Genomic DNA, 26,632 nt, shown 5'->3' on the forward strand with positions numbered 1-26,632 from the left:
TTCAATGCGCCCCATCCCCCCACGCATGCACGCGTGACCCCACCCCGTCTCCCCTTGTTTTTGGCACACGATGGCTCGGTAGGCCCGTTTTTTCACCCTCCCCAGGCTCCAGAGGCTTTCTAGGAGTGAAAATGGCCTTCCCCACCCGCTGGAGGCCCTCTGGAGGTCGGAAACGGCCTGTTTGCCAATTTCCGGTGTGCCCGGAAGGCCCGAAAATCAGTTGGCCTTTGCGCTTATGTGTGACAATGGACAATGCTCGCGTGCCCACCGATATGGCTCCGTGTGCCACCTGTGGCACGCGTGCCATAGGTTCGCCATCACGGGACTAGAAGATCTCCAAGGTCCCTTCCAGTTCTATTCTCTTTGTAACAAGTTACCATTCCCACCTAAGTCCAAGCTACTTCCCCTAGGATTTGCGGGTAGCCTCCTATCCAAGGAACACCTGAGCTTCATTCTCTGAAATCAACCAAGCACTTCCTTCTCTTGGGTAGGTAAAGATTCTCTCCAGCCAATTTCTGGCCATCATGGAAAAAGCTGGTGAGAACTTAGATGGCAAACATTTAAGAGCCTGGATAGCTCAGCAGACTAATGCATTGTAATTTAACACCAGCTGTCTGCAATTAAAGTAAATTCGAATCTCACCAGGCTCAAGGTTGACTCAGCCTTCCATCCTTCCTAAGGTAGGTAAATTGAGGACCCAGTTTGTGGGGGCAATAAGCTGACTTTGTATAAATATACAAAAGTATGAAGGCTATTGCTTAGCACACTGTAAGCCGCCTTGAGTCTCCGGAGAAGGGCGGCATATAAATCAAATTTAAAAAAAAAAAAAAAAAAGTACCAGGAGAGCTCAGAATTGCAGACTGGACTGAAAAGATTGGGGAAAAAGAACATCTCAGAAGAAAGCCAGTAGAAACCACTTCTTTATGGCAGGGGTGAAATGTAAAATTTATTACTACCAGTTCTGTGGGCGTGGCTTGGTAGTGGGGGTAATATGACTGGGTAGGCGTGGCCAACTTTTTTTTTTTTTTTAACTTTTCAAAGCATTTTTTCTAATGCTTTGAAAAGCCTCTGCCATCAGGCAACTCAGCTGGAATCGTCAGAGACTTTTCAAAGCATTTTTTTTAACCACCTCTTCGGCCAAGAGGTTGCAGAAAAAAGTGCTTTGAAAAGCCTCTGACGACCCCAGCTGAGCCGCACGATCATCAGAGGCTTTTTTTTTTTAACTTTTAAAAGCATTTTTTCATCGGAAGAGGTTGTAGAAAAAATGCTTTTAAAAGTAAAAAAAAAAAAAAAGCCTCTGATGATTGTGTGGCTCAGCTGGGCATGGGGTGGGGGCCGCAGGGATTTTTGCTACCGGTTCTCCAAACCACCCGCCACCATCGCTATCGGATTGGGTGATCCGGTCCGAACCGGGAGCATTTCACCCCTGCTTTATGGCCAGCAAAGAAAAAAACACGATTGCAATCACGTTATCCCCAGGAGCAGTATTCAACCCTAAGCAAAGCCCAACTGTGGTATTAGTTCTGCTCGAAAAGCTAAGTTGAGATCTGACTGATACATGGATGGGAGGCCACCAGGAAATCCCAAATGTGCATGTGTGTGTGTGTGTAAGAGAGAGAGAGTGGCGGCCTCACCTGTTTTCACCTCCTGGAAGAAGGCCAGGTCTTGCCGCACCAGAGATGAGAAGAGTAAATTGCGAGTCCGGATGACCATCCGGGAGATGGTGATCGTGAAGAGACCCCCACGGCAGCTGGCAAAGGCAGAGCTAGAAGGGAAACAGGAGGGGGATTGGTTCCTGCTCCACCAATGGAAACCGAGTCGCAGCTCCACATAGGAGCACATACTGGATTTGACCAGGTGCAAAGAGAAAGACATTTTCACTCGGACAGATCTATCCCAATGTTTGAGATTAAATTACAGGCAGTCCTCCAGTTACAACAGTTCATTTAGTGAATGTTCAAAGTTACAACGGCACTGAAAAAAGTGACTTATGACCATTTCTCACAGTTACGTGATCAAAATACAGAAGCTTCAGAACTGACTCCTATTTATTTTTTTATTATTAATTTTTTTAAAAAAAATTTACTATACGTAGAAAGAGCAACAATTTCAACGTCTATGCAAACAATTGTCTAGTTACAATTAATTTGAGCAATCATCATCATCATCATCATCTTCATCATCAGTAGTAATCATATAATAACAGTGCTTTCTCATAATATTAATACTTATTAATTATTGCTAATTAATATTAGTAATAAACATATAGTAATAAGCCATCATAGTAAAATTAAACCTTCTCTTATGATTTTAAAAGTTCTAACCTGTTTCTATTAGTTAGCCATTGATAAAACGAATCCCATATTTCAAAATATTCAGTGTCTTCGTTCTCTTTAATTTTCAAGCATTAATATAATTCAAGTTTTTAATATAAGGGCCACATTTTAATATATTTTAAATTGTTTTTAAATTTTATGGGTATATGTTTGTTTTAATATGGCTGTACACCACCCTGAGTCCTTCGGGAGAAGGGTGGTATACAAATTTAATAAATAAATTAATAAATAAATAAGCATTCATCTATCCATTTCTGCAATTCTTTTTTTATTATCTTCTCTTCTGTAGGGATCTCCACACGCTTCCCGTGTTGTGCAAATATAATTCTAGCCGCCGTTAACACATGTAGTATTAGATACATAGTCCTTTTATTATATTTTTCTGGTATGATACCCAAAAGAAATATTGGGACACGTGATCAAAATTCAGATGCTTGGCAACTGATTCCTATTTATGACGGTTGCAGTGTCCCACGGGTCACGGGATCACCTTTTGCGGCCTTCTTTGCGGCAAAGTCGATGGGAAAACCAGATTCACTTAACATCAGTGTTACTAATTGAACAACTGCAGTGATTCACTTAACAACAGTGGGCAAGAACGGATGTTAAAATGGGGCAAACTTCACTTAAGAACTGTCTCGCTTGGCCACATAAATTTTGGGCTCAGTGGTAGTCGTAAGTCGAGGACTACCTCTACTTCTGACTGATGCTCTTCCTCCATTTTGAAACAGTTTTCATTTTTCATTTTGAATTTAAATCAGCAACAAGATCCCTGATACAAGCCATGAATGGACGTTCTTTTAGAAAACTTTTTTTTTTGAGATTCGTATTCAAGGGAAAGGTAGGGACAGATGACAAGTTGTAACTGGTTAGACTTCTGCCAGATTGCAAAACAAGCAGCTAAGAAGAAACTAAGGGCTATTGTTTGCTTCAGGAGGACTCCAGAAAATAGCCTGATTTTTCAGACCTTCCTTGAAGTCTTAACATTGGCTGGGTGCAGCTCTTTTTAGGCCTCACCTAGCCTTTCACTGGCAAGCCAGAGGGGAAAAGGCACTTCCCCAAGAGTAAGTAGAGCCTTGGTAGTACAGGGGTTTAAGGCACCCTGTTATTAAGCTTATTAAGACCAGCTGCCTGCAATTACTGTAAGTGCGAATCTCTCCAAGGCTCAAGGTTGACTCAGCCTTCCATCCTTTCTAAGGTAGGTGAAATGAGGACCCAGTTTGTGGGGGCAATAAGCTGACTTTGTATAAATATACAAAAGGATGAAGGCTATTGCTGAGCACATTGTAAGCCGCCCTGAGTCTTCAGAGAAATCAAATTTAAAAAAAATAAAAATAAAATAAAATAAAGTGGTTCTGGGGTCAAAAAAATTGGCTGAGGGATACAATCAAGGAAGTATTAATATCACTCTATTAGTAAGACCACACTAGGGGTGAAATCCAGCAGGTTCTGGAGAACCGGTAGTGGAAATTTTGAGTAGTTTGGAGGACCGGCAAATACCACCTCTGGCTGGCCCCAGAGTGGGGTGGGAATGGAGATTTTGCAGTATCCTTCCCCTGCCATGCCCGCCAAGCCACACCATGCCCACCAAACCACGCCCACAGAACCGGTAGTAAAAAAAATTGGATTTTACCAGTGGACCACACCTAGAGTACTGCATCCAGTTTTGGTCACCACACTATAAAAAAAGATGTTGAGACTCTAGAAAAAGTGCAGAGAAGAGCAACCAGGATGATTAAGGGACTGGAGACTAAAACATATGAAGAACGGTTGCAGGAACTGGGCGTGGCTGGTCTAGTGAAGAGAAGGACCAGGGGAGACATGATAGCAGTCTTCCAATATTTGAGGGGCTGCCACAGAGAGGAGGGGGGTCAAGCTGTTTTCAAAGGCACCCAAAGGCCAGACAAGGAATAATGGATGGAAACTGATCAAGGAGAGATTCAACCTGGAAATAAGGAGAAATTTCCTGACAGTGAGAACAATCAACCCATGGAACAGAAGTTGCCTTCGGAAGTTGTGAGAGCTTCATTGCTGGAGGCTTTCAAGAAGAGATTGGACTGCCATCTGTCAGAAATGGTGGAGGGTCTCATGCTTGGGTGGAGGGTTGGACTAGATGACCTACAAGGTCCCTTCCAATCCTGTTGATCTAATCTAATCTAATCTAATTGGTGAAGCCAAGATCAGAACCACATTTGCAGCAGGGATCTGCTTGAGCTTGGTTGGTCTCAAAAAAGCTAAGCAGCATCAAAGCTGGCTGGTATCTGGATGGGAGGCCATTAGGAAACCCCGCAGCAGAGATTACATTGGGAAGTCAAAAAAAAAAAATCCCCAAAGAAGGCAACAGTGAATAGCTTCCTTAGAACTGACAAGGAAAGAAAAATGCTCCAGTATCTCCACGAAGAAAACTTCATTCAACGTGGTCACCCCTTGTACTGCCATTTGTGGAGAAGATGCCAGGCAACCACAGAACCATAATCCTGGGTATGTATTTAAGGGCAACTGCAGCAAAGGTGCTGATGGGGCCTGGAATAAGCTTACCTTCCAAATGAGACCAGGCAGAGAAGAAAGATGGCCGTGGAAAAGGCTTCTGCATCATATTTGGTGCCCAGGATGTCAATCAAATGCCCGGTGTAATAGGGCAGGAACGTTTCACCTGCAGGGAGGCCAAGAACAGAGGAGATGTAGAACCTCAATCAAGAAAAGAAGCTTAAACACACACATACTGCAAATTGCAGATCTTTTCTGTGAATCGCAAAAGTAACAGTAACAGAGTTGGAAGGGACCTTGGAGGTCATCTAATCCAACCCCCTGTTCACGCAGACCTATACCAGGGATTTGAACTGCTGAACTGCCGACCTTTCTGATCGACAAGCTCAGTGTCTTAGCCACTGAGCCACCTAGCCAGGCTTTGCTCCAGTGTTCCTGCCCCGACTATGGAAAGAATGGGACAGCCTCTCAGGATAGGATAGGATAGGATAGGATAGGATAGGATAGAATAGAATAGAATAGAATAGAATAGAATAGAATAGAATAGAATAGAATAGAATAGAATAGAATAGAATAGAATAGAATAGAATAGAATAGAATTTTATTGGCCAAGTGTGATTGGACACACAAGGAATTTGTCTTTTATTTTTTTATTTTATTATATTTTATTATTTTATTATATATCATATTTCTATGCCGCCCACTCTCCGAGGACTCTGGGCGGCTTACACCAAAGACAGTATACTGAATAGCATATTGCCTCCAACAATCTGGGTCCTCATTTTACCCACCTCGGAAGGATGGAAGGCTGAGTCAACCTTGAGCCGGTGAGATTTGATCCGCTGATCTGCTGAACTAGCAGTCAGCTGAAGTAGCTGCAGTACTGCACTCTAACGACTGTGCCACCTCGGCTCTTGTCTTGGTGCATATGCTCTCAGTGTACATAAAAGAAAAGATACGTTCACCAAGAATCATAAGGTACAACACTCAATGATAGTCACAGGGTACAAATAAGCAATCAGGAAACAACATCGATATAAATCGTAAGGATACAAGCAACGAAGTTACAGTCATGCAGTCATAAGTGGAAGGAGATGGGTGGTGGGAACGATGAGAAGATTAATAGTAGTGCAGATTTAGTAAATAGTTTGACAGTGTTGAGGATGGGAGAAAAGCTGCTTGAATGGAGAGTCTGGGAGATCCAGGGCCTGTCTGTATCTCTTTTCATCCTGGGACATAGGACACACCCTGGTTAAAACCAACAAGCAGATATAAAGGGGGCAGGATCTCAGCACAAATGGCCAAAGTCTCCAGAATGCCCCATTTTATGTGGGCAGGAGCTGCTCTGTGGCAGGAGGCAACCCAGAGGGGCATCAGACAGATTTAGGGAGAATGTCAAAAGAAGCAGCAGAATTTGAAAGACCGAGGTCAGGTCTGTTAAGGACCTTCTGATGACCATCTCACAACTGAGTTATTTTCTTTTCTTTAGTGTGTGGTGTGGATCTGTTACAGATGAAAATACCTAACCTGATATCTGTAAATATGTGTGCTTGTTTATATGTCATTGTGTGATGTCATTGTGTCACTTACCATTGGTTAGTACTTACCATTAGCCCCGCCTTCTCTGTATATAAGTTCTTGCTCCTCCCAGATTAGTGCCTGTCTAATTGTGTTCCTGAGGAAGAAAAGAAATAAATATTACTATTACAAGAAAGCCTACAGTCTCTTATATATGGGCCTAACCAGGATAACCAAACTAGCAACAAATTGGTAGCAAGAGGATGGTTTGGTAGGCCCAACCGAACATAAAGATGCAAGACTCACATAACGACAAAAGAAGACCTGCCACCAGATACATAACGAAAAGAATGGCAGCTCAACTAACTCCTGACAAATATACACCACTTGAAAATATTAAGAAACAAACGCAATTACAAGAAAATGAACTGCTAACACCAAACAAAGAAGATGAGGTAAAAAGAAAAATACTAGAATTAATAGAAACAACTACAGCTGAATCAAATCTGCTTGTGAAAATCCGCAGCATAATAAACGACCACGGAACAGCAGCAGATAACGAAAATAACAAACAAGAAAACTGCAAGGTAAGAAATTCAACCCCTGACTTCAAAAATGACACCAAAGATGGCGACAGCTTCCCGCCTTTTTCATGGCAGCCATCTTACCCACCTAATACCTCTAAAATGCCTGACCAATTACTAAAAGAATTCCAAACCTCAAACTACGAAATAAAAAACAAAACCTACCAAGAAGATGATTACCCGAGTCCAAAAACAAATAAAAAACAATTATTTAAACAAAACAAAGCTCAACCTACTGAAGTAGAAATAGACAATGCTATACAGGTGCTAACTGCAGCACTCGGGACTAAACTAACAATACCAAACAAACAACCAGAAAATGAAATAGAAAATTCTAAACTACCATCTACCAAAGGCCAAAAAGAAATAGACTGTCTAAAGAAAGGCCTAGCCACCCGAAGAAAGACAAGCTGGCAATCATACTTACCTACTGAAGAGCAGCTCCCTGAACAACCCGGCTCCATTGGCAATGGCGGCCCGCCTCAAGCTCCACTTACTGACGACCTCAGAGAAGACTCCCCGATGAGCAGAGCAGCACCCCAGGCATTCTTCAGTCACCAGAGGCCCTCCGGAAACAAAGCAGAGCAACAGAAGGCCGTCTGGGACTTCACCCCAGGAGCTGCAGACACAGGAACCTCCCTCATCGACTGCTGGAGAAAAATGAGGACTGAGCATGCCCAGAACGAGCCTGCAAAGAAAGAAGAAGGAAACATAAATACAAGTCAGCGCAACATAGAGATAAGTAAATACAGACATACATCTACCATACCCAGGCCTTATTGTGAGTATGCTAAGGTCTTAAATCATGGACAGCTACTAAACATGAATAACACCTCACTACACTCAGGGACAATACCTCCAGACTTTATAAAATTGAAATTAGATGGAAGCAACTTAATGGAATGGGATCAGTGTTTACAGATTGTATATATGAAAGAAAATGTTTTATTTTTTATTGATAACCCACCAAATAAGCCTTGGACCTATGAAATAGACTGCCTCCACCACAAAGCATACTATATGTTAATTGTTTCTATTTCCCCAAGTATACTCCCCAGTATAGAGCATAATTTAACTGTATTTGAAGTATATCAAAAATTATTCAGACTGTTCTATAGCAAAAATGTAGCCACTACCACAAAAATCTCTAGGGAATTCTATTCTGCCAAACTAAAACATGATACATCCATGAGTGAGCATATCTTGAATTTAAACGCTGTAAGAGCAGACCTTATTCAAAGGGGAGAAACCATTTCTGACAACACCATGAAAAGCATTATAATTAACTCACTAGATCACAGCTGGGATAACTACATTACACTAATAGATAACCTAAGTATAGAGCAAATTACTTTAGAAAACCTTACCAATAAGCTTATTACTGAAGATAGACTTAGAAGAGAGCGATATACACAACAAAGAGAAGGTAGAAATCAAAGAAGGACTGATTTCAGGGCCAGAGACAGATACCCACATGAATGTCTCACATGTGGATCTGAAAGACATCAGAGTAGAGACTGTCCCAAGAATATAGGATACAGTGACTCATATAAACACAAGGATAGAAGAATACACTTTTTAGACAGAACCTCCCCAGATTACAGGTATAAGAGAAGAGAATCACCACACTCTAGAGAAAGACAAACATACAGAAATAACCCTAGAGAAAATAAGAAAGGATCACTATATGGAATAAGAAATAATAACACTTTGATATCTGATTCACTCAACACCTGGCTCATAGATTCAGGAGCCACATGCCATACAACTCATAATAGAGAAATATTAAGTAACTTCACTGAAAAGAAATATTATATTAAAGTAGCAAACCAAAATAGAGTCCTAGTGAGAGGAATAGGAGACACGCATATAAAAGGTATAGGAAAAATAGAGGGGGTACTATTTGTGCCCGAAATTCCAAATAACATATTGGCAACCCTAAAGTTAAGCTTAGACAATGCAATAGAAACCACTTTCAGAGGTGGAAAGGTATTCATGACTAAGAACAACAGAAACATAGGTAAACTATTTACAAATGATGGACTAACATACCTACTGCCACAAGATAACGAACTAGTCTATGCAAACTATCAATTAAGAAACAAAAAACCAAATTCAGATAGCCATGATGAAAATAATGATAAGAATGCATCAAACACTGATACTAATATGTCTGAAAATTTAAACAATGGAAAACCTATTCACGATAATTGTAGTCACTTACTCCACAGAAAGCTAGGACACGCGAGCTTTCCAGTCATACGAAAAATGTTAGAGTGTTCCGAAGATTTAAAAATAAAGAACTGTAAAAATTACTTAGAATGCTCTGTATGCAATTCTTCCAAAATTAAAAACAAGCCAAAACCCAAAAAAGCCACCCGCACCACACAATCAACCTTTCAACTAATTCATATGGATGTAGTAGGCCCATTAAAACCTTCAATTAAATACAAAAAAAGATACTTCCTGACCATAGTCGATGACTATAGTAGATTTGGTTTTGTATACACCCTTAACCACAAAAGTGAGGTTTTCAAAAAATTTAAGGAGTTCTTTAAAATGGTAGAAACACAATACAATACCAAAATCAAACAAATAATGACTGACAGGGGGTCGGAATTCCTATCCAACGAATTTTCAATTTGGCTAAAATCACAAGGAATATTGCACTTTAAATCTTGTCCATTTTCCCCATTCCAAAATGGAGTCTCTGAAAGGAAGAATGGTTTGCTACAAACCATGGTTAAATGTGTGTTAGATGATGCTGGTTTAAACCAGTCATTCTGGGCTGAAGCCCTTAATTATTCCAATTACACTATAAATCGCTTATGGTCCAGTACAATCAATAAGACCCCATACGAACTCATGTATGGAAGGAAACCAAAAATTGGGCATTTACACGTATTTGGTGTATCTGCTGATGTATATGTGCCCTCACAGTTAAGACGCAAAGGAGAGAAAGTATCCAAAAGACTGATATTTATGGGGTACGAATCAGGAACCAAGGGATATCGCTTCATTGATAAAAATAATCACTTCATTGTATCCAGATCTGCCGTGTTTCATGAACACATGAACTGGTCAAAATTACATCTCAATGAAATTTACCCAGAATCAAAAAATATTACACACACGCACGCAAAACATCACACATCAGATACGAACCCCAAATCCACATCTACTAACAGAATCAAATGCCCAGTAATAGTTAATGATGAATGGAAAAAAGGACACCCCACTTTGAAAGTAGATCAATTAACCGAAAAAGAAGCTAAGTATATGCATAGCGATGAACATCCCCAGAATAGGCCCATTAGATCCAATAGGGGCATAATTCCTAAAAGATTAGATGATTACGTACTGTCTATCCAAGCTAAACACCTGACTCCTAACACATATGATGACATACTTAAGCTACCCCTAGAAGAAAAAAGTAAGTGGGAGGAAGCAATGAAAAAAGAGATGGACAGTTTGAGAGAACTAAATGTATATACACCAACAGACCTGCCCACTGAGAAATCCCCTATTGGCACTAGGTGGATCTATAAAATCAAGGAGCTAGAGGATGGTAAATTCCTATACAAAGCCAGGTTGGTGGCTCAAGGCTTTGCCCAAAGATTTCCGGATGACTATGAAGACACTTATTCCCCAACCGTTAGATCAGAAAGCGTGAAAACAGCACTAGTGTTAGCTTCTATCTTAAATCTGGAAGTATATCAATTTGACGTGCAGACAGCCTATCTGCACGCTGATCTAGATAAAGAAATTTATGTGAAAGCACCCCCAGGAAAGGATACAAAAAAGGGAGAAATTTGGCTATTAAACAAGAGCCTTTATGGACTAAAACAGTCCGGTAAGCGGTGGTATGAGTGCTTATCAAAGATACTTAAAAATATGGGTTTTGTAGCTACTTCATCTGATTTTTGTTTTTTCACAAAAAAAAATAATGATTCTATTGAATATGTTTTGATTTATGTTGATGATATATTGTATTTTGGACACGACAAAATTAAATGTGATAATTTCGCTGAACAACTAGGCAAAAATTTCAACTTAAAAATATTAGGAAAGGTAAATAAGTATCTAGGAGTCCAAATTGACAAAACAGATAAGGGGTTCAAATTATCTCAGAAAGACAAGATTATGGAACTCATACAAAAATGTAATTTAATTAATTCAAAAATTTGTGATACTCCTATGTCAACTGATTTTTATAGGAATGTGTATAATGAGTACGAACCATTCAAGGATAACACGTTATATCGATCAATTATTGGGTCCTTATTATACATATCTAATTGGACCAGGCCTGATATCACCCTTGCTGTAAATTTGTTGTCAAGACATGTAAGCAATCCTAACTCATACCACTGGGAAGGAATTAAGAGGATTCTAAAATATCTAAAGTCTAGCATTGATATGTGCTTATTCTTAGAACCATTCATTTCTGAAAAACCAACTTTGACCTGCTACGCTGATGCTGATTGGGCTACTGATTCAAAAACCAGAAAAAGTACTTCTGGATATGTTTTTCTTATAAATGGCTGTGCGGTGCACTGGTACACAGGCAAACAGAATTTAATTGCCACTTCCACAGCGGAAGCCGAATATGTTTGTTTATCCAAAGCGGTCAACAATCTAACTTGGTTCGATGACTTGTTAACCAATGTGTGGGATGAACCTGTTTATCCAATTATTATCAATGAGGACAATAAGGCAGCAATTGATATATCAGCTTCCGAAGCAATAGGTCAACGATCTCGACATATCGATATAAAATATAAACATGTAAGACAACTGTCAAGTATAGGATTTATTAAAGCTATCCATTGCAATACTAGTGAACAAATTGCTGATATCCTCACTAAGCCATTGCCAACCAAACAACATATGTATTTGACTTCCAAACTTGATGTGCATATATAATCTTAATAACCCACCATTAGTTAGGTATTTTAGAGGGGGATTTGTTACAGATGAAAATACCTAACCTGATATCTGTAAATATGTGTGCTTGTTTATATGTCATTGTGTGATGTCATTGTGTCACTTACCATTGGTTAGTACTTACCATTAGCCCCGCCTTCTCTGTATATAAGTTCTTGCTCCTCCCAGATTAGTGCCTGTCTAATTGTGTTCCTGAGGAAGAAAAGAAATAAATATTACTATTACAAGAAAGCCTACAGTCTCTTATATATGGGCCTAACCAGGATAACCAAACTAGCAACAGGATCTGGCCTTGGTGACTATTTGGGATTCATTTATCCTGCAGCACAGAGATCAGGCCAAGAATTTAACTCAGCACCAACTCACCAATCACTGCCAGAATGAGGAACAAGAAAGCACCACTGAGATACAGCTTGTCTGGACCGAAAAGTTTGAGCATCTTCCGAAGGGTGGCCTTGTCTTCTTTCCGGGACTCCTTTGTGCTTTGCCCTTCTAGCAGGATCCCCCAGAGGAGCTGGGAGAAGCCCACCGCCCCATAGATTGCCAGCCACCAGGACCAAGCGGCCGAAGAGACCAGGAGGGGAGGGTCCCCAAGCCAGTGTCCCCCCAACTGGTACAAAGGGGGCAGGATGCTGACAGCAGCCACCGTGGAAGAGGACATCGGGGAGGTCCCACCCACGGAGAGCAGGCCCCTGACCCCCCAGAGAACCACCAGCCGTAGAGCGGCCTCCAGCCAAGCCGCTGTAACCCCCAGGGGGATCATGGAAGGGCCCCATCCAGCCAGCAAGGAGAGCAGGATTCGGTCGGTGAGAAGCAGGAGAAGAGCCGGAAACACGACAGGGACCAGCATCTTGCTGATGGGCTCTGAGGAGAGAGGGAGGGATTACTGGTTTTGGGAATCAGGGGATTATGGATTTATAAGGATCACTGCAGATCTTTGGTCCCTCCATTCAACTGAACTGCCTCCCAATGCTGTACCACTCAAGATCCTGTATCTAATCAGCTGACTTCCCAGCAAAGGATTCTATAGATGCAATCTTAATATCCAGAGTCTCAGGGCAATTTCGGAAAAAGTCACATCATAATCATAATCATAATAAGTTTATTTGTCAAGCATATATATCAGGTAGAAGTATAAACATAATTTGAATACATGAAAAGAGTAAGTAAAAAGGAATATTAGGAGAGGGACAGTAGTGCACTTATGCACGCCCCTTACAGACCTGTTAGGAATGGGGTGAGATCAATGATAGAGAAAGGTCCTGGTGGCTCAGCAGACTGATAGCATTGTGATTAATACCAGCTGTCTGCAATTACTGTAAGTTCGAATCTCACCAGGCTCAAAGTTGACTCAGCCTTCCATCCTTTCTAAGGTAGGTAAATTGAGGACCCAGTTTGTGGGGGCAATAAACTGACTTTGTATCAATATACAAAAGTATGAAGGCTATTGCTTAATGCATTGTAAGCCGCCCTGAGTCTCCGGAGAAGGGCGGTATATAAATCAAATTAAAAAAAAAAAGATAGACAGTTTAAGGTTAAAGTTTGGGGAGTTTGGGGAAGAAACCACAGAGTCAGGTAGTGCATTCCAGGCATTGACCACTCTGTTGCTGAAGTCGTATTTACACTAATTTTGGCTTTTTTTGGGTTGCAGGACAGCTTTCTGCGTATTTTAATTTGCCACACGTTCTGCAGTCCCAGGAGCACCCCAGCACTGCTTGTGAAGGCTGAAACCAAAATAACAGCCTTAGAAGGGACCCTGGAGGTCATCTAGTCCAACCCCCTGCTCAAGCCAGAGATCCTATATCATTCTAGACTAATGGCTGTCTAGTAGTCGTTTCTTAAAAACTTCCAATGATGGAGCACCCACAACTTCTGGAGGCAAGTCGTTCCACCGGTTAATTGTTCTGTGACCGTCAGGAAATTTCTCCTTAGTTCTAGGTTGCTTCTCTGTCCTTTCAACTTCCTTGGGAAGAAAACCTCAGAGGTGAGGCAGAAGCTCTGGGGTTTTTTAGATCGGTTCTTTAGGCTAGTAAAGGATTGAAACCCCGCTCCCATCCTCCGGAGTAAGAGGCGCGAGTAGAGGATCCCAAAAGCTTAAGATGCCGCGCAAAGCAGGATCAAACGTGTCCGGGTTAGTTCTTGGCAGGGCAGGAAATCGGAGATCGCTACTCAGCTACTTAAAGGAGGAGGTGGACTGCGCTCCCCCTAATCCGCACCCAACATGAGCAGCCCTGCTGGATGGGAATGATGGGGACTGGAGTCCCCCCGCAGCTCCGGAACCGCTCGATCGTCCAGATCGGTGCAACTCTCCGCTCTTTTTCCAGCCTCTCACCTTTCAGCCGCGGCCGGGAAGGTCCTTTCATGGCGGGCTTTTGGTCCTTCTTGATCCGAAGGCTCGTTTTAGCCCGGCTAGGCTTCCCTCTGGGCCCCAAATCTCCCCGCACCCACCGCCTCCTCCTCCGCAGAGCCGAAAATCCCCCCAACGCGCCGCTTTTGCTTTCGATTTGCGCTTTCTCATTATGCTCCCTGTGCAGTCGCTTTCCCCCCCCCCCCCCAGAGGTGCATTGGTTGCTTATAATGGGCCTCCCTGGAGCAATTCAAAGCGCTGCTCATCACCTATCAGGCTTTTCGTGGTAGAAGGCCTGGATCCTTGAGGGATCCCATCTCCGGTCGTCTCTGCCCATCGAGAAGAGCCAATGCACCCCTAGATCCCCTGGAGCCAAAGCAGCGTCAAGCCTTCTCAGTTCTCAGAGGGGTCTCCAACCCTGGCCACTTTAAGCCCAGTGGACTTCAACTCCCAGAATTCCCCAGCCAGCAAAGCCAGCTGGGGAATTCTGGGAGTTGAAGTCCACACCAGAGATGGGTTTCAGCAGGTTCTGACCAGTTCTGGAGAACCGGTAGCCAGAGAACTGGTAGTAAAAATTCTGACTGGCCGCGCGCCATCTATTCTCTGCCTCCCAAATACCAGCTGATAGGGAGGAAATGGGGATTTTGCAGTAATCTTCCCCTGGATTGGGGTGGGAATGGAGATTGGGGTGGGAATGGAGATTTTACAGTATCTTTCCCCTGCCACGCCCATCAAGCCACACCCACCAAGCCATGCCACCCCCACCAATCCACCCCCACAGAACCGGTAGTAAAAAATTTTGAAACCCGCCACTGATCCACTGGGCTTAAAGTTGCCGAGGTTGGAGACCCCTGTAACATCACCTGCCCGGAGACACTTGTGGGGCCCACCCTCCAAATGCCCTTTTAAGACCTCAAGTCCAACCCCCTGCTCAAAGCAGGAGACCCTATACCAGCAAAGCTGGCTGGGGAATTCTGGGAGTTGAAGTCCACACCAGAGGTGGGTTTCAGCAGGTTCTGACCAGTTCTGGAGAACCGGTAGCCAGAGAACTGGTAGTAAAAATTCTGACTGGCCGCGCGCCATCTATTCTCTGCCTCCCAAGTCCCAGCTGATAGGGAGGAAATGGGGATTTTGCAGTAACCTTCCCCTGGATTGGGGAGGGAATGGAGATTTTACAGTGCCCTTCCCCGGAGTGGGGTGGGAATGGAGATTTTACAGTATCTTTCCCCTGCCACGTCCACCAAGCCACGCCCACCAAGCCATGCCACACCCACAGAACCGGTAGTAAAAAAATTTGAAACCCACCACTGATCCACTGGGCTTAAAGTTGCTGAGGTTGGAGACCCCTGTAACATCACCTGCCCGGAGACACTTGTGGGGCCCACCCTCCAAATGCCCTTTTAAGACCTCAAGTCCAACCCCCTGCTCAAGCAGGAGACCCTATACCAGCAAAGCTGGCTGGGGAATTCTGGGAGTTGAAGTCCTCCAGGCTTAAAATGGCCAAAGTGGGAGACCCCTGTAACATCACCTGCCTGGAGACCCTTGTGGGACCCACCCTCCAAATGCCCTTTTAAGACCTCAAGTCCAACCCCCTGATCAAGCAGGAGACCCTATACCAGCAAAGCTGGCTGGGGAATTCTGGGAGTTGAAGTCCTCCAGGCTTAAAATGGCCAAAGTGGGAGACCCCTGTAACATCACCTGCCCGGAGACACTTGTGGGGCCCACCCTCCAAATGCCCTTTTAAGACCTCAAGTCCAACCCCCTGATCAAGCAGGAGACCCTATACCAGCAAAGCTGGCTGGGGAATTCTGGGAGTTGAAGTCAGCCAGGCTTAAAGTGGCCAAGGTTGGAGACCCCTGCTCTGGAACATTACCTGCCCGGAGACACTTGTGGGACCCACCCTCCAAATGCCCTTTTAAGACCTCACAGTGTTCCCAGGAGTAGGATTGGGGTGTCTTTGGTGCCCCTGTGGATTTCCTCCCCCCTGAATGTTATTCATTTTACTTTTGCATGGGCAGTTTTGTCCCTTTTAAGTTTGCTTTTAACTACAGGTAGTCCTCGATTTACAACGGTTCATTTAGTGACCGTTCAAAGTTACAACAGCACTGAAAAAAGTGACTTATGACCGCTTTTCACAGGTACTTTTGCAGCCTCCTGATGATCATGTGATCAAAATTCAGACACATGGCAAGTGGTTCATATTTATGACCATTGCTGCGTCCCAAGCTCACGTTTTGTGACTTTCTGACAAGCAAAGTCAGTGGGGACTGACCCCCACACTGGATTCTCCCAACAACCAAGTTACTAATTGATCAACTGCAGTGATTCACTTAACGACTGTGGCAGAGGTCGTAAAATGGGACAAAACTCACTTAACAAATGAGGACACTTAGGAACAGAAATTTGGGCTCAATTATGGTCGTAATTCGAGGGCTACTTGTATTCTAAGCTGCCCAGAGTTTTTGTTTAGTTTTGTGTTGTTTGGAAAATTGTGCTCACCTTCCCCCACTCAGAAACTTTCCTGTTATTTCAGATTTGCTTCCATTTTTTGTGTCATGGTGGGGTAGTTTTCCCAAACAGGGTGGAGCCAAAGCCAATTTGGGGAGGGGCTCAGGAATCCTAAGCAGAGGTGAAATTCAGCAGGTTCTGACAGGTTTTGGAGAACCGGTAGCGGAAATTTTGAGTAGTTCGGAGAACCGGCGAATATCACCTCTGGCTGGCCACAGAGTGGGGTGGGAATGGAGATTTTGCAATATCCTTCCCCCAGGAGTGGGGAGGGAATGGGGATTTTGCAGTATCCTTCCTCTGGAGTGGAGAGGGGATGGAGATTTTGCAGTATCCTTCTCCTGCCATGCCCAAGCCACACCCACAAAACCGGTAGTAAAAAAAATTGAACTTCACCACTGATCCTAAGGGTGGGACAGTTACTGTGTTTTAGGAATATGTTTTTCCCCCTTAACTAAATTAAAAGTCTTTTACAATTACAGACATATATATAAAAAGAATCCATATGTATTTATTTGTTTGTTCCATTTCTGTGTCCTGTCACAATCCAAAGTGAGAGTTTTCCTGAAGATCTGCAGTTGAAACTCCTTGAATGGTGTTGTAGAATTTGGGACAGAAGCAGCAACCTTCCCTTTCAATTAAAGCAGCCCTTGAATCCTCTCGGGAACAAGAAGTAATGAACAAATTATACACAATTAAAAAAACATCTTTATAATCATGATTCTCAAGGGATCCCCATTTACTTCTCCCCAAAGACAGAATCCTGGTTTCTGCTTCTTCTTGTTCTTGCCAATAATCTCCCCTCATCCTCTGACTGCTGACTTCTGCAAACCCGCATTCAATTTTTAAACATGGATTATTTTTGGTTGCAGTCCAGCGTTTCCTCGCTTGCTTGAATTCATCAGGAGTGACACTTCAGCAACTTGGAAATCCCCGTATAGGAAGAAAAACCCCAGGTTCAGTTCCAAGCTGAGAATAAAATGGAGGCTGAGAGGAAAGAAAGTTGGTTTATTGATGAAGCAGAACCACCAGTAGCGTGTGGTTCTGGGACAGCTGACGAAATGGAGTTGAGAGTGGGTGGGTTTGATACGTTCTGGATTCCTATGAGGTCATGGCTGGCTCTCTATGCAAAAGAGGAAATGCAAATCCTAGGTGTTTGTCTGAGCTAATTGTGTCAACCTTTGGATTGTCTAATTGTGTTGCTGATTGTGTTGAGTTTCTGTCTTGACCCAGTCGTTCTGAATGAATTACCAAATCTTCATTTCTAAAAGCTGGCCTCCTCAGTTTCTGCTTGGGGCAGGGAGACTGGGGCTGGTTTCTGCCTCCCTTAAGATTTTTCCCATTTTTGATTTAGGGGAAATATTCTATCCTGCCTTTTTAATATTTCCCAAAATATTTCATTCTTCTAGGGCGGGAGCTTCCCACGCCTGTTAGAAACTGTGGAGAAAATTCCCTCTTTAGTGAAGATGGGAATTAGGAGGTGTGGAGTTGGTAAGAATATAAATCTCCGGAGATACGGAGGATCCCGGATCTGCGCACTTTCCGCCGTGCTTTGAAGACACTCCTATTCCAGCAGGCCGGCCTGGCCTAATTTTTTCCCCTTCTTTACATTTTTAAACTCAAATTTTAATTCGTTTTAAATTATAGGGAGTTTTAAATTGTCTCGGGCAAAAATTATTTAATTGGGTTTTAATCATGTTTTAACTTTTGTATTTATGTGTTTTATTTCGTTGCCTGTTCACCGCCCTGAGTCCTTCGGGAGTAGGGCGGTATACAAATTTAATAAAATGAAAAAAATGAAAATGAAATCTGAGTTGAATATATTTCCAGATAAAGTGAGGAAACTGACACATGATTTAGCTTATAAACTAAGAAAGATTTCTGGCCCTTGCCAGAATTTCCTCAGAAAATTCCTTCAAAATTCTCTCTTGAAGATTCAAAACAGGAATCTTGAATAATACCAATGTCTTCTTTTCCACCATCGAAGTGATGTATTTTCCTTCAGACATCCAAACAACTTTTAAATTACAAATCAGAGCGGAAAGAAAAATGAGCTCAAATGTGGTTTACTGTTGCCCTGTGAAAAGATATGGGGATGGTCCCCCATTCCTTTTCCTCCCTGTCAATCCTGAGTGTCAGAAGTTCTCCGTGCTTGTGGTCATCTGCCCATCTCACTTCTTCTCCTCCAAATACTGCTGGAGCAGGTCGCTGACATCCATCCGCCCGACCCGGATCCAGCCATCTTCCTTCGTGTGATACACTGGAAGACACAGAAATTGGCAGAAGGCCGGTAAGGGACAGTGCAATACTAGCCTCTACACCCCCCACCCCCAATGCTCGGGGTCACAGGCAGGGGTGGTATTCACTTACCTTCGCTATTGGTTCGCAAATGCGAGCGCACGAGCCACCTCCAACATACGCAGGGCCTTCCGCACATGCGCAGAGCGTCAAAAACGAGACGTGATGACGTCCGGCTGGGTGGGTGGAGCATCCCGCAACTATCACAACTTTGTTCGCCCAAACTGGATAGAACCGGCTGAATACCACCACCGGTTACAGGGCACCTAAAGAACCCAGTGGCTGCTTGGGAAACATAGTGTTTACTACCATGTAGGAGTCACAATGGGTGGCATAGCAGAGGGCCCTTCGGCCAAGGTCATAGGCTTCCTCCATGCTCAGGTCGGGCCGATGGCCACTGTCTAGGACTCCATAGGCGTATGTGTCCCGCTTCCGGTGGAAAAAAGGGGGGCTTTCAACCGGACTCCTCTGCATTCAATGTAGTAAAAAAGATGTGGAGACTCTAGAAAGAGTGCAGAGAAGAGCAACAAACATGATGAGGGAACTGGAGGCTAAAACATATGAAGAACAGTTGCAGGAACTGGGTATGTCTAGTTTAATGAAAAGAAGGACTAGGGGAGACATGAGAGCAGTCTTCCAATATCTCAGGGGTTGCCACAAAGAAGAGGCAGTTAAACTATTCTCCAAAGCACCTGAGGGAAGGACAAGAAGCAATGGATGGAAACTAAACAAGGAGAGAAGCAACTTAGAAGTACGGAGAAATTTCCTGACAGTTAGAACAATTAATAAGTGGAACAACTTACCTCCAGAAGTTGTGAATTCTCCAACACTGGAGGTTTTTAAGAAGATGTTGGATAACCACTTGTCTGAAGTGGTGTAGGGTTTCCTGCCTGGGCAGGGGGTTGGATTAGAACAGGGGTCACCAACCTCTCGGACCTCAGGGACCACTAAATTCATAATTTTAAATCCTGCGGACCACTAATATGAATTTTTTAAAAAGATGAATGGTATTTAGTGCAATATAAAAAATGCAAATAGTTTTTCTGCGGACCACCAACATTTTCTCATGGACCACCAGTGGTCCACGGACCACTAGTTGGTGACCACTGGACTAGAAGACCTCCAAGGTCCCTTCCAACTCTGTTATTCTATTCTATTCTATTCTATTCTATTCTTTTTTTAAAAAAATTAAAACAAACTTTATTAAATAAAAACAATTAAAACAATAATAAGATATTCATATACATAGATCATATCATATATTTGACATTTCATTTCTATTCTTTTACATATCTATATATATATTCTTCTTCTCTACACATTATATATTTCTTAACCTAGTCCCATATTCATTTTCCTGACGGTGAAGTCGTTGTTGGTATTTATATGAAGTAAGCATGGAAATACCCTCTCAATTATCAGTTCTCAATTTAAAATTCACTATTAAAGAAAGGTTTCTTCTTTAATAGTTTCTCTTCAGATCGTATAAATCTTTTGCCTTTTATTCTATTCTATTCTATTCTTATTCTATTCTACTCTGTTCTTATTCTATTCTATTCTTTCTATTCTACTCTACTCTTCTCTACTCTATTCTTATTCTATTCTATTCTATTCTATTCTTATTCTGTTCTATTCTATTCTATTCTATTCTATTCTATTCTTATTCTATTCTATTCTATTCTATTCTTATTCTATTCTATTCTACTCTATTCTTATTCTATTCTATTCTTTCTACTCTACTCTACTCTACTCTACTCTACTCTACTCTATTCTTATTCTATTCTACTCTATTCTTATTCTATTCTATTCTATTCTTATTCTACTCTACTCTACTCTATTCTTATTCTATTCTACTCTATTCTTATTCTATTCTATTCTATTCTTATTCTACTCTACTCTACTCTACTCTACTCTACTCTACTCTACTCTAGTCCAGACCAGGGTCCTGAAAACGGAGGGGATCGTGACTCTCTGCAGCTCTGCCTTCGTTTGTTTTCCCTGAGGGATTGTGCAACCCAGCCCTGCCCAGAGAGCAGCACCTTCACTCCTTGTTCCAGGGTGTGGTTGAGGGTTATGGGCAGGACACAGCCAGGTTTAACAGTAACCCACAGCAGTGCCTGGCCAATCCAGATTGATCCTTGGTTGGACTCGATTAGTTCTGGGAAACCACCAGAAATTCCAGGGCTACACCAAGAAATAAAAGTGAAAGCAGAGCCACCAGTTTGCTCTAGTCTAGTGGGAAAGGCATCAGGCTGGAAATCAGGAGACCAGGAGTTCTAATCCCGCCTTAGCCATGAAAGCCAGCTGGGTGACCTTGGGCCTGTCACTGTCACGCCCTCTCAGCCCAACCCACCTCACACAGTGGTTGTTGTGGGGAAAATAGGAGGAGGAAGGAGTATTAGGCATGTTTGCTATTCTAGTTTGAAAGAACAGGCAGGGAGACTGAGGCAACGATTAACAGGAATGGTTTATTAAAATCTTAACAGCAACAGCAAATGTCAGAACTAACTCAACTCTCTTTCAGTCACAGCCGCTATTTATATACCGGCTGGTAAGAGCAGCAGCCAATGGCATCTCTTTAATTGTCCCGCCGGCTGAGCTGTCAAGTCTCAGCCAATCGGGAGCGCTTCCGTGTTGCCGGGTAGCGAAACGTTGCGTCTGTAACATTTGCCACCTCCAGTTATTTATAAAAATAATAAAGGTGGGATAAAACATTAAAAAACAGTCCAGGAAAAAAAAACATGGGAAATCATTTTTTTTTTTACTGCTGCCAAGATAGATACCTGGACAAGCCATTCTAACATTCTAAAAAATTATGTAACCCTCCACTCTCCTAAAATGGAAAAAGCCCATCCTTTCACTCTAGGGCTCATAAGGGATGGTCCCTTAGACTGTGTGTGAGTCACACTTTTGCCAACTCTGGGTTATCAGGTAACCCCCAACTCTCTCTTGGTGCCAAATTGATGCCTAAAAATCCACCCTACTTTTGATTTTTTGCTAGAATAGCTATGCTTCCCTCTCCTTTCTTCCCCCTCTCCTCTCCTCTTCCTCCTTCTCTCCCCTCCCCTCCTTTTCTCTCCCCACCTCTCTTCCTCCTACTCCCTTCCCCCTACTTTCCTCCTCCTGTCCTCCCCTCCCTTTTCTCCTCTCTAGTCCCCCTCCTCTCCTCCATACTCCTCCCCTCCCCTTTGCTCACCATTCCTCTTCCCGCTCCCCTCCCCTAATCCTTTTCTCTCCACTCCAGTCCTCTCCTCCTCTCCACCCTTCCCCCTCCTCCTTTCTGTCTCTCATCCTCCTGCTCTCCTCTCCACTTCTGTTCCTCCTCTTATCCCCTTTTGTCTCCTCTCCTTTCCTTTCTCCTCCCCTCCTCTCCACTTCTCCTCCTCCTCCTCTCCTTCTCATCCTTTTCTCTCCCCTCCTCCCCTTCTCTCCTCTTCCTCTCCTCCCCCTCCTCCTTTCCTTCTCTCTAGTCCTCCTCCTCTCCTCTCCACTTCTGTTCCTCCTCTCATCCCTTTGTCTCCTCTCCTTTCCTTTCTCCTCCCCTCCTCTCCACTTCTCCTCCTCCTCCTCTCCTTCTCATCCTTTTCTCTCCCCTCCTCCCCTTCTCTCCTCTTCCTCTCCTCCCCCTCCTCCTTTCCTTCTCTCTAGTCCTCCTCCTCTCCTCTCCACTTCTGTTCCTCCTCTCATCCCTTTGTCTCCTCTCCTTTCCTTTCTCCTCCCCTCCTCTCCACTTCTCCTCCTCCTCCTCTCCTCCTCATCCTTTTCTCTCCCCTCCTCCCCTTCTCTCCTCTTCCTCTCCTCCCCCTCCTCCTTGCCTTCTCTCTAGTCCTCCTCCTCTCCTCTCCACTTCTGTTCCTCCTCTTATCCCCTATTGTCTCCTCTCCTTTCCTCCTCTCCATTCCTCTTTCTCCTCCCCTCCTCTCCACTTCTCCTCCTCCTCTCCTTCTCTCCTCTTCCTCTCCTCCCCCTCCTCCTTTTCTCTCCCCTCCTCCCCTTCTCTCCTCTTCCTCTCCTCCCCCTCCTCCTTTCCTTCTCTCTAGTCCTCCTCCTCTCCTCTCCACTTCTGTTCCTCCTCTCATCCCCTTTTGTCTCCTCTCCTTTCCTCCTCTCCATTCCTCTTTCTCCTCCCCTCCTCTCCACTTCTCCTCCTCCTCCTCTCCTCCTCATCCTTTTCTCTCCCCTCCTCCCCTTCTCTCCTCTTCCTCTCCTCCCCCTCCTCCTTGCCTTCTCTCTAGTCCTCCTCCTCTCCTCTACCCACCCTCCTCTTCTCCTCCCTTTGTTTCCATTCCTCCCCTCCCCCTTCCTCCCCCTCCTCTTTCTTGCCCTGCCTTGCCCTGCCTGTTCTCTGGCCCATCTGTTCTCCCTTCCCCCTTGCTTCCTGCTAGCCATTACTTCTCGTCCCACCAGAGAGCATATTGGCTAAAAACGTGAAGGCTGCCAAGACGCTGACCCCTTCCTTGTTCCGAAGGAAGCACCGAGTGCATTGGAAGGGAGGAAGGTGGGCAGCGTCAGAGCAAGAGAGATGTTGCCATTTCTTTCCCCCCCCTCCGGTCTTCAGCGGGCTCTAGTTCTACTTTAGGCCTGAAAAAACCTAAGAAAGATGATTTTGGTCTGGTCAGACCAAAGAATTCCCCTGCCAGCACAGCCGTTGGCTGGGGAATTCTGAGACTTGTATCTAGGAGGAAGCTCTTTGCCTCGAAACAAGGGAAACAAATCTGCCTCAAGCAACCCTTCCATCCTTCCCATCATTCAACCTTCACTCAGCATCCCTGCCAGTCAAACTTTCCACCCCAGCCTGTCGGTGGGAAGCTATAATGGTGCGGCAGCGCCCCCCGTGGCCACTGCGAGAACGGCGCTTCTTTTTTACCACTTGATTTCTCAGAAAAGGCAGCGGCCCGTCGGCGGCTCCCATTGGCTCCGCTCAGGGGGATCAGGCGCTTTCTGAGAGAGGAGTCGGAAAGTCCCCGCGCTCGAGGCCAAGAGTCCTGTAGCCGTCATGGGTGTTTCCTTCGGCTCTTTCCGCGCCAAACGCTGCTGCTGCTACTACTTTTTAAATTGTCGTTTGCAAAGCAATGCTTGTGCACGCCTACTCTAGAGTAAGCCTTCCGGAGTTCAGTGGCGTTTACTGCCAAATGGATGGGTAAACAATTGCAGCCTGAACCTGACTAGGTGGCTCGGGGGCTAAGACACTGAGCTTGTCGATCAGAAAGGTCAGCAGTTCGGCGGTTCAAATCCCTAGTACAGGTCTCCTGCGTGAGCAGGGGGTTGGACTAGATGACCTCCGAGGTCCCTTCCAACTCTGTTACTGTTAAAAAAAATTCCGATTGCTTTGTCTTTTTAGACGGAAGCATAAATATTACACTGGGTATTAAGCATCGCTTAGAATGAGGTGATGTTCTCTGACATCCCCATCTGTAAAATGGGTACAATCATCACTATTAAGCATAACTTACAACCGTTCATTGTTGTAAATGAACAGTCCGTTCAAAGTTTCACAACGGCACTGAAAGAAGCGACTCGCGACCGTTTTTCACACTTAACGACCGTGGCAGCATCCCCATGGTCATGCGATCAAAATTCAAACGCTTGGCAAGTGGTTTGTATTTATGACGGTTGGAGTGTCCCGGGCTCACATGATCTGCTTTTGCGACCTTCTGACAGGTAAAAGTGAATGGGGAATCCGGATTTAGTTAACAACCTTGTTACTAAACAAATGCAACGATTCGCTTACCAACTAGCAAGAAAAGTTGTACAATGTTTCACTTAGCGACATAAATTTTGGGCTCAATTGTGGTCGTAACTTGAGGATAGAGGTCATAACTATTCTTTATTGATACTCCTCTGAATAAGGAGGGTGAGAGCTGTGGAGTCCTTAGTTGCTCTCTGAGCCTGGTGGTTTTCTTGAAGATGTTTCATTACAGGGTAGTCCTCGAGTTACGATCACAATTGTGCCCAACACTGACATTGCTAAGTGAAACATTTGTTAAATTAGGTTGTCCCATTTTTTCAACTTTGTTGTGTCCCAAGTGGTTAAGTGAATCGTTGCATTGTTATGTGAGTAACCCGGTTGTTACAGTAAGTGAATCTGGCTTCCCCAAGAGTGAAATGCTCCCAGTTCGGACCGGATCACCTGATCCGGTAGCGATGGAGGCGGGTGGTTCAAAAAACTGGTAGCAAAAATCCCTGCCCCCTCCACCCATGCCCAGCTGAGCCGCGCAATCATCAGAGGCTTTTTTTTTTTACTTTTAAAAACATTTTTTCTATAATCTCTTCGGCGAATAAATCCTTTTAAAAGTCTCTGATGATCATGCGGCTCAGCTGGGATCGGCAGAGGCTTTTAAATAAACTCAGCTTGGATCGTCAGAGGCATTTAAAAGAAAACAACCCTTTTTTTCTTTTAAACACCTCTGACGATCCCAGCTGAGTTGCCTGATCGGCAGAGGCGTTTTTAAAAAGCCTCTGCCGATCAGGCAACTCAGCTGGGATCGTCAGAGCCTTTTGAAAGCATTTTTTTTACAACCTCTTCACCGAAAAAAAGAGAGAGAAAAAAAATGGTTTTAAAAGTAAAAAAAAAATTTGGCCACGCCCACCCAGTCACATTACCCCACCACCACCAAGCCACGCCCACAGAACCGGTAGTAACAAATTTTAGATTTCACCACTGGGCTTCCCCCTTGACTTTGCTTGTCAGAACGTTGCAAATGCTGACCACGTGACTCCAGGACACTGCAATCGTCATAAGTACAAGTCATCTGAATTTTGATCACGTGACCATGGGGATGCTGCAACGGTCATAAGGCTGAAAAACGGTCATAAGTCATTTTTTTCAGTGCTGTTGTAAATTTCAACGGTCACTAAGTGAGCTGTTGTAAGCCGAGGACAACCTGTACTTGAAGCAAAGGTGACGTTCACAGGTAGTCCTCGACTTACAACAGTTTTGGTTTTTTTAAAATTTGATTTATATGCTGCCCTTCTCCGGAGACTCAGGGCGGCTTACAAGGCGTTAAGCAATAGCCTTCATACTTTTGTATATTTTATACAAAGTCAGCTTATTGTCCCCACAAACTGGGTCCTCATTTTACCCACCTTAGAAAGGATGGGAGGCTGAGTCAACTTTGAGCCTTGTGAGATTTGAACTTACAGTAATTGCAGGCAGCTGGTGTTAAATTACAATGCTTAGTCTGCTGAGCTATCCAGGTTCATTTAGTGACTGATGTTACAACAGACTTATGACCGTTTTTCACACTTATGACCATTGCAGCATCCCCATGGTCACACAATCAAAATTCAGACTTGCTTGGCAACTGATTCATATTTATGACGGTTGCAGTATCCTGGGATCATGTGATCACCTCTTGCGACTTTCCGACATGCAGTCAATGGGGAAGCTAAATTCGCTTAACAACTCTGTTACTAATTTAATCGTTGGAGTGATTCACTTAACAGCGGTGCCCAGAAAGCTCGTAAAATGGGGCAAAATTAACAAATGTCTTGCTTAGCAACAGAAATGTTGGGCTCAGTTGTGGCCATAAATCGAGGACTACCTGTATTTGAGAGGAAGCAGTCACAGCTGTCAAAGGTAGCCACATTCTTGTTCTGAAGTGGTTATA

General features: G+C 43.8%; 1 protein-coding gene across 1 annotated transcript in view; it reads right to left on the reverse strand.

Annotated features, from left to right (window-relative positions):
* TAP2 (transporter 2, ATP binding cassette subfamily B member) overlaps window positions 1-14,294 on the reverse strand; it is a 32,278-nt gene extending 17,984 nt beyond the window's left edge. The window contains exons 1-4 of the mRNA XM_034424903.2: window positions 14,205-14,294; window positions 12,239-12,736; window positions 4,875-4,989; window positions 1,635-1,765 (exon numbers count right to left, since the gene is read on the reverse strand). Coding sequence (XP_034280794.2) covers window positions 1,635-1,765; window positions 4,875-4,989; window positions 12,239-12,736; window positions 14,205-14,235 — 775 coding nt within the window. The 5' untranslated portion in view covers window positions 14,236-14,294. The remainder of the gene's footprint in view (window positions 1-1,634; window positions 1,766-4,874; window positions 4,990-12,238; window positions 12,737-14,204) is intronic.
* Between the last annotated feature and the right edge of the window lie 12,338 nt (window positions 14,295-26,632).

This window comes from Pantherophis guttatus, chromosome 2, assembly GCF_059756535.1.
Source record: "Pantherophis guttatus breed Tessera chromosome 2, ASM5975653v1, whole genome shotgun sequence".
NCBI lineage: Eukaryota > Metazoa > Chordata > Lepidosauria > Squamata > Colubridae > Pantherophis > Pantherophis guttatus.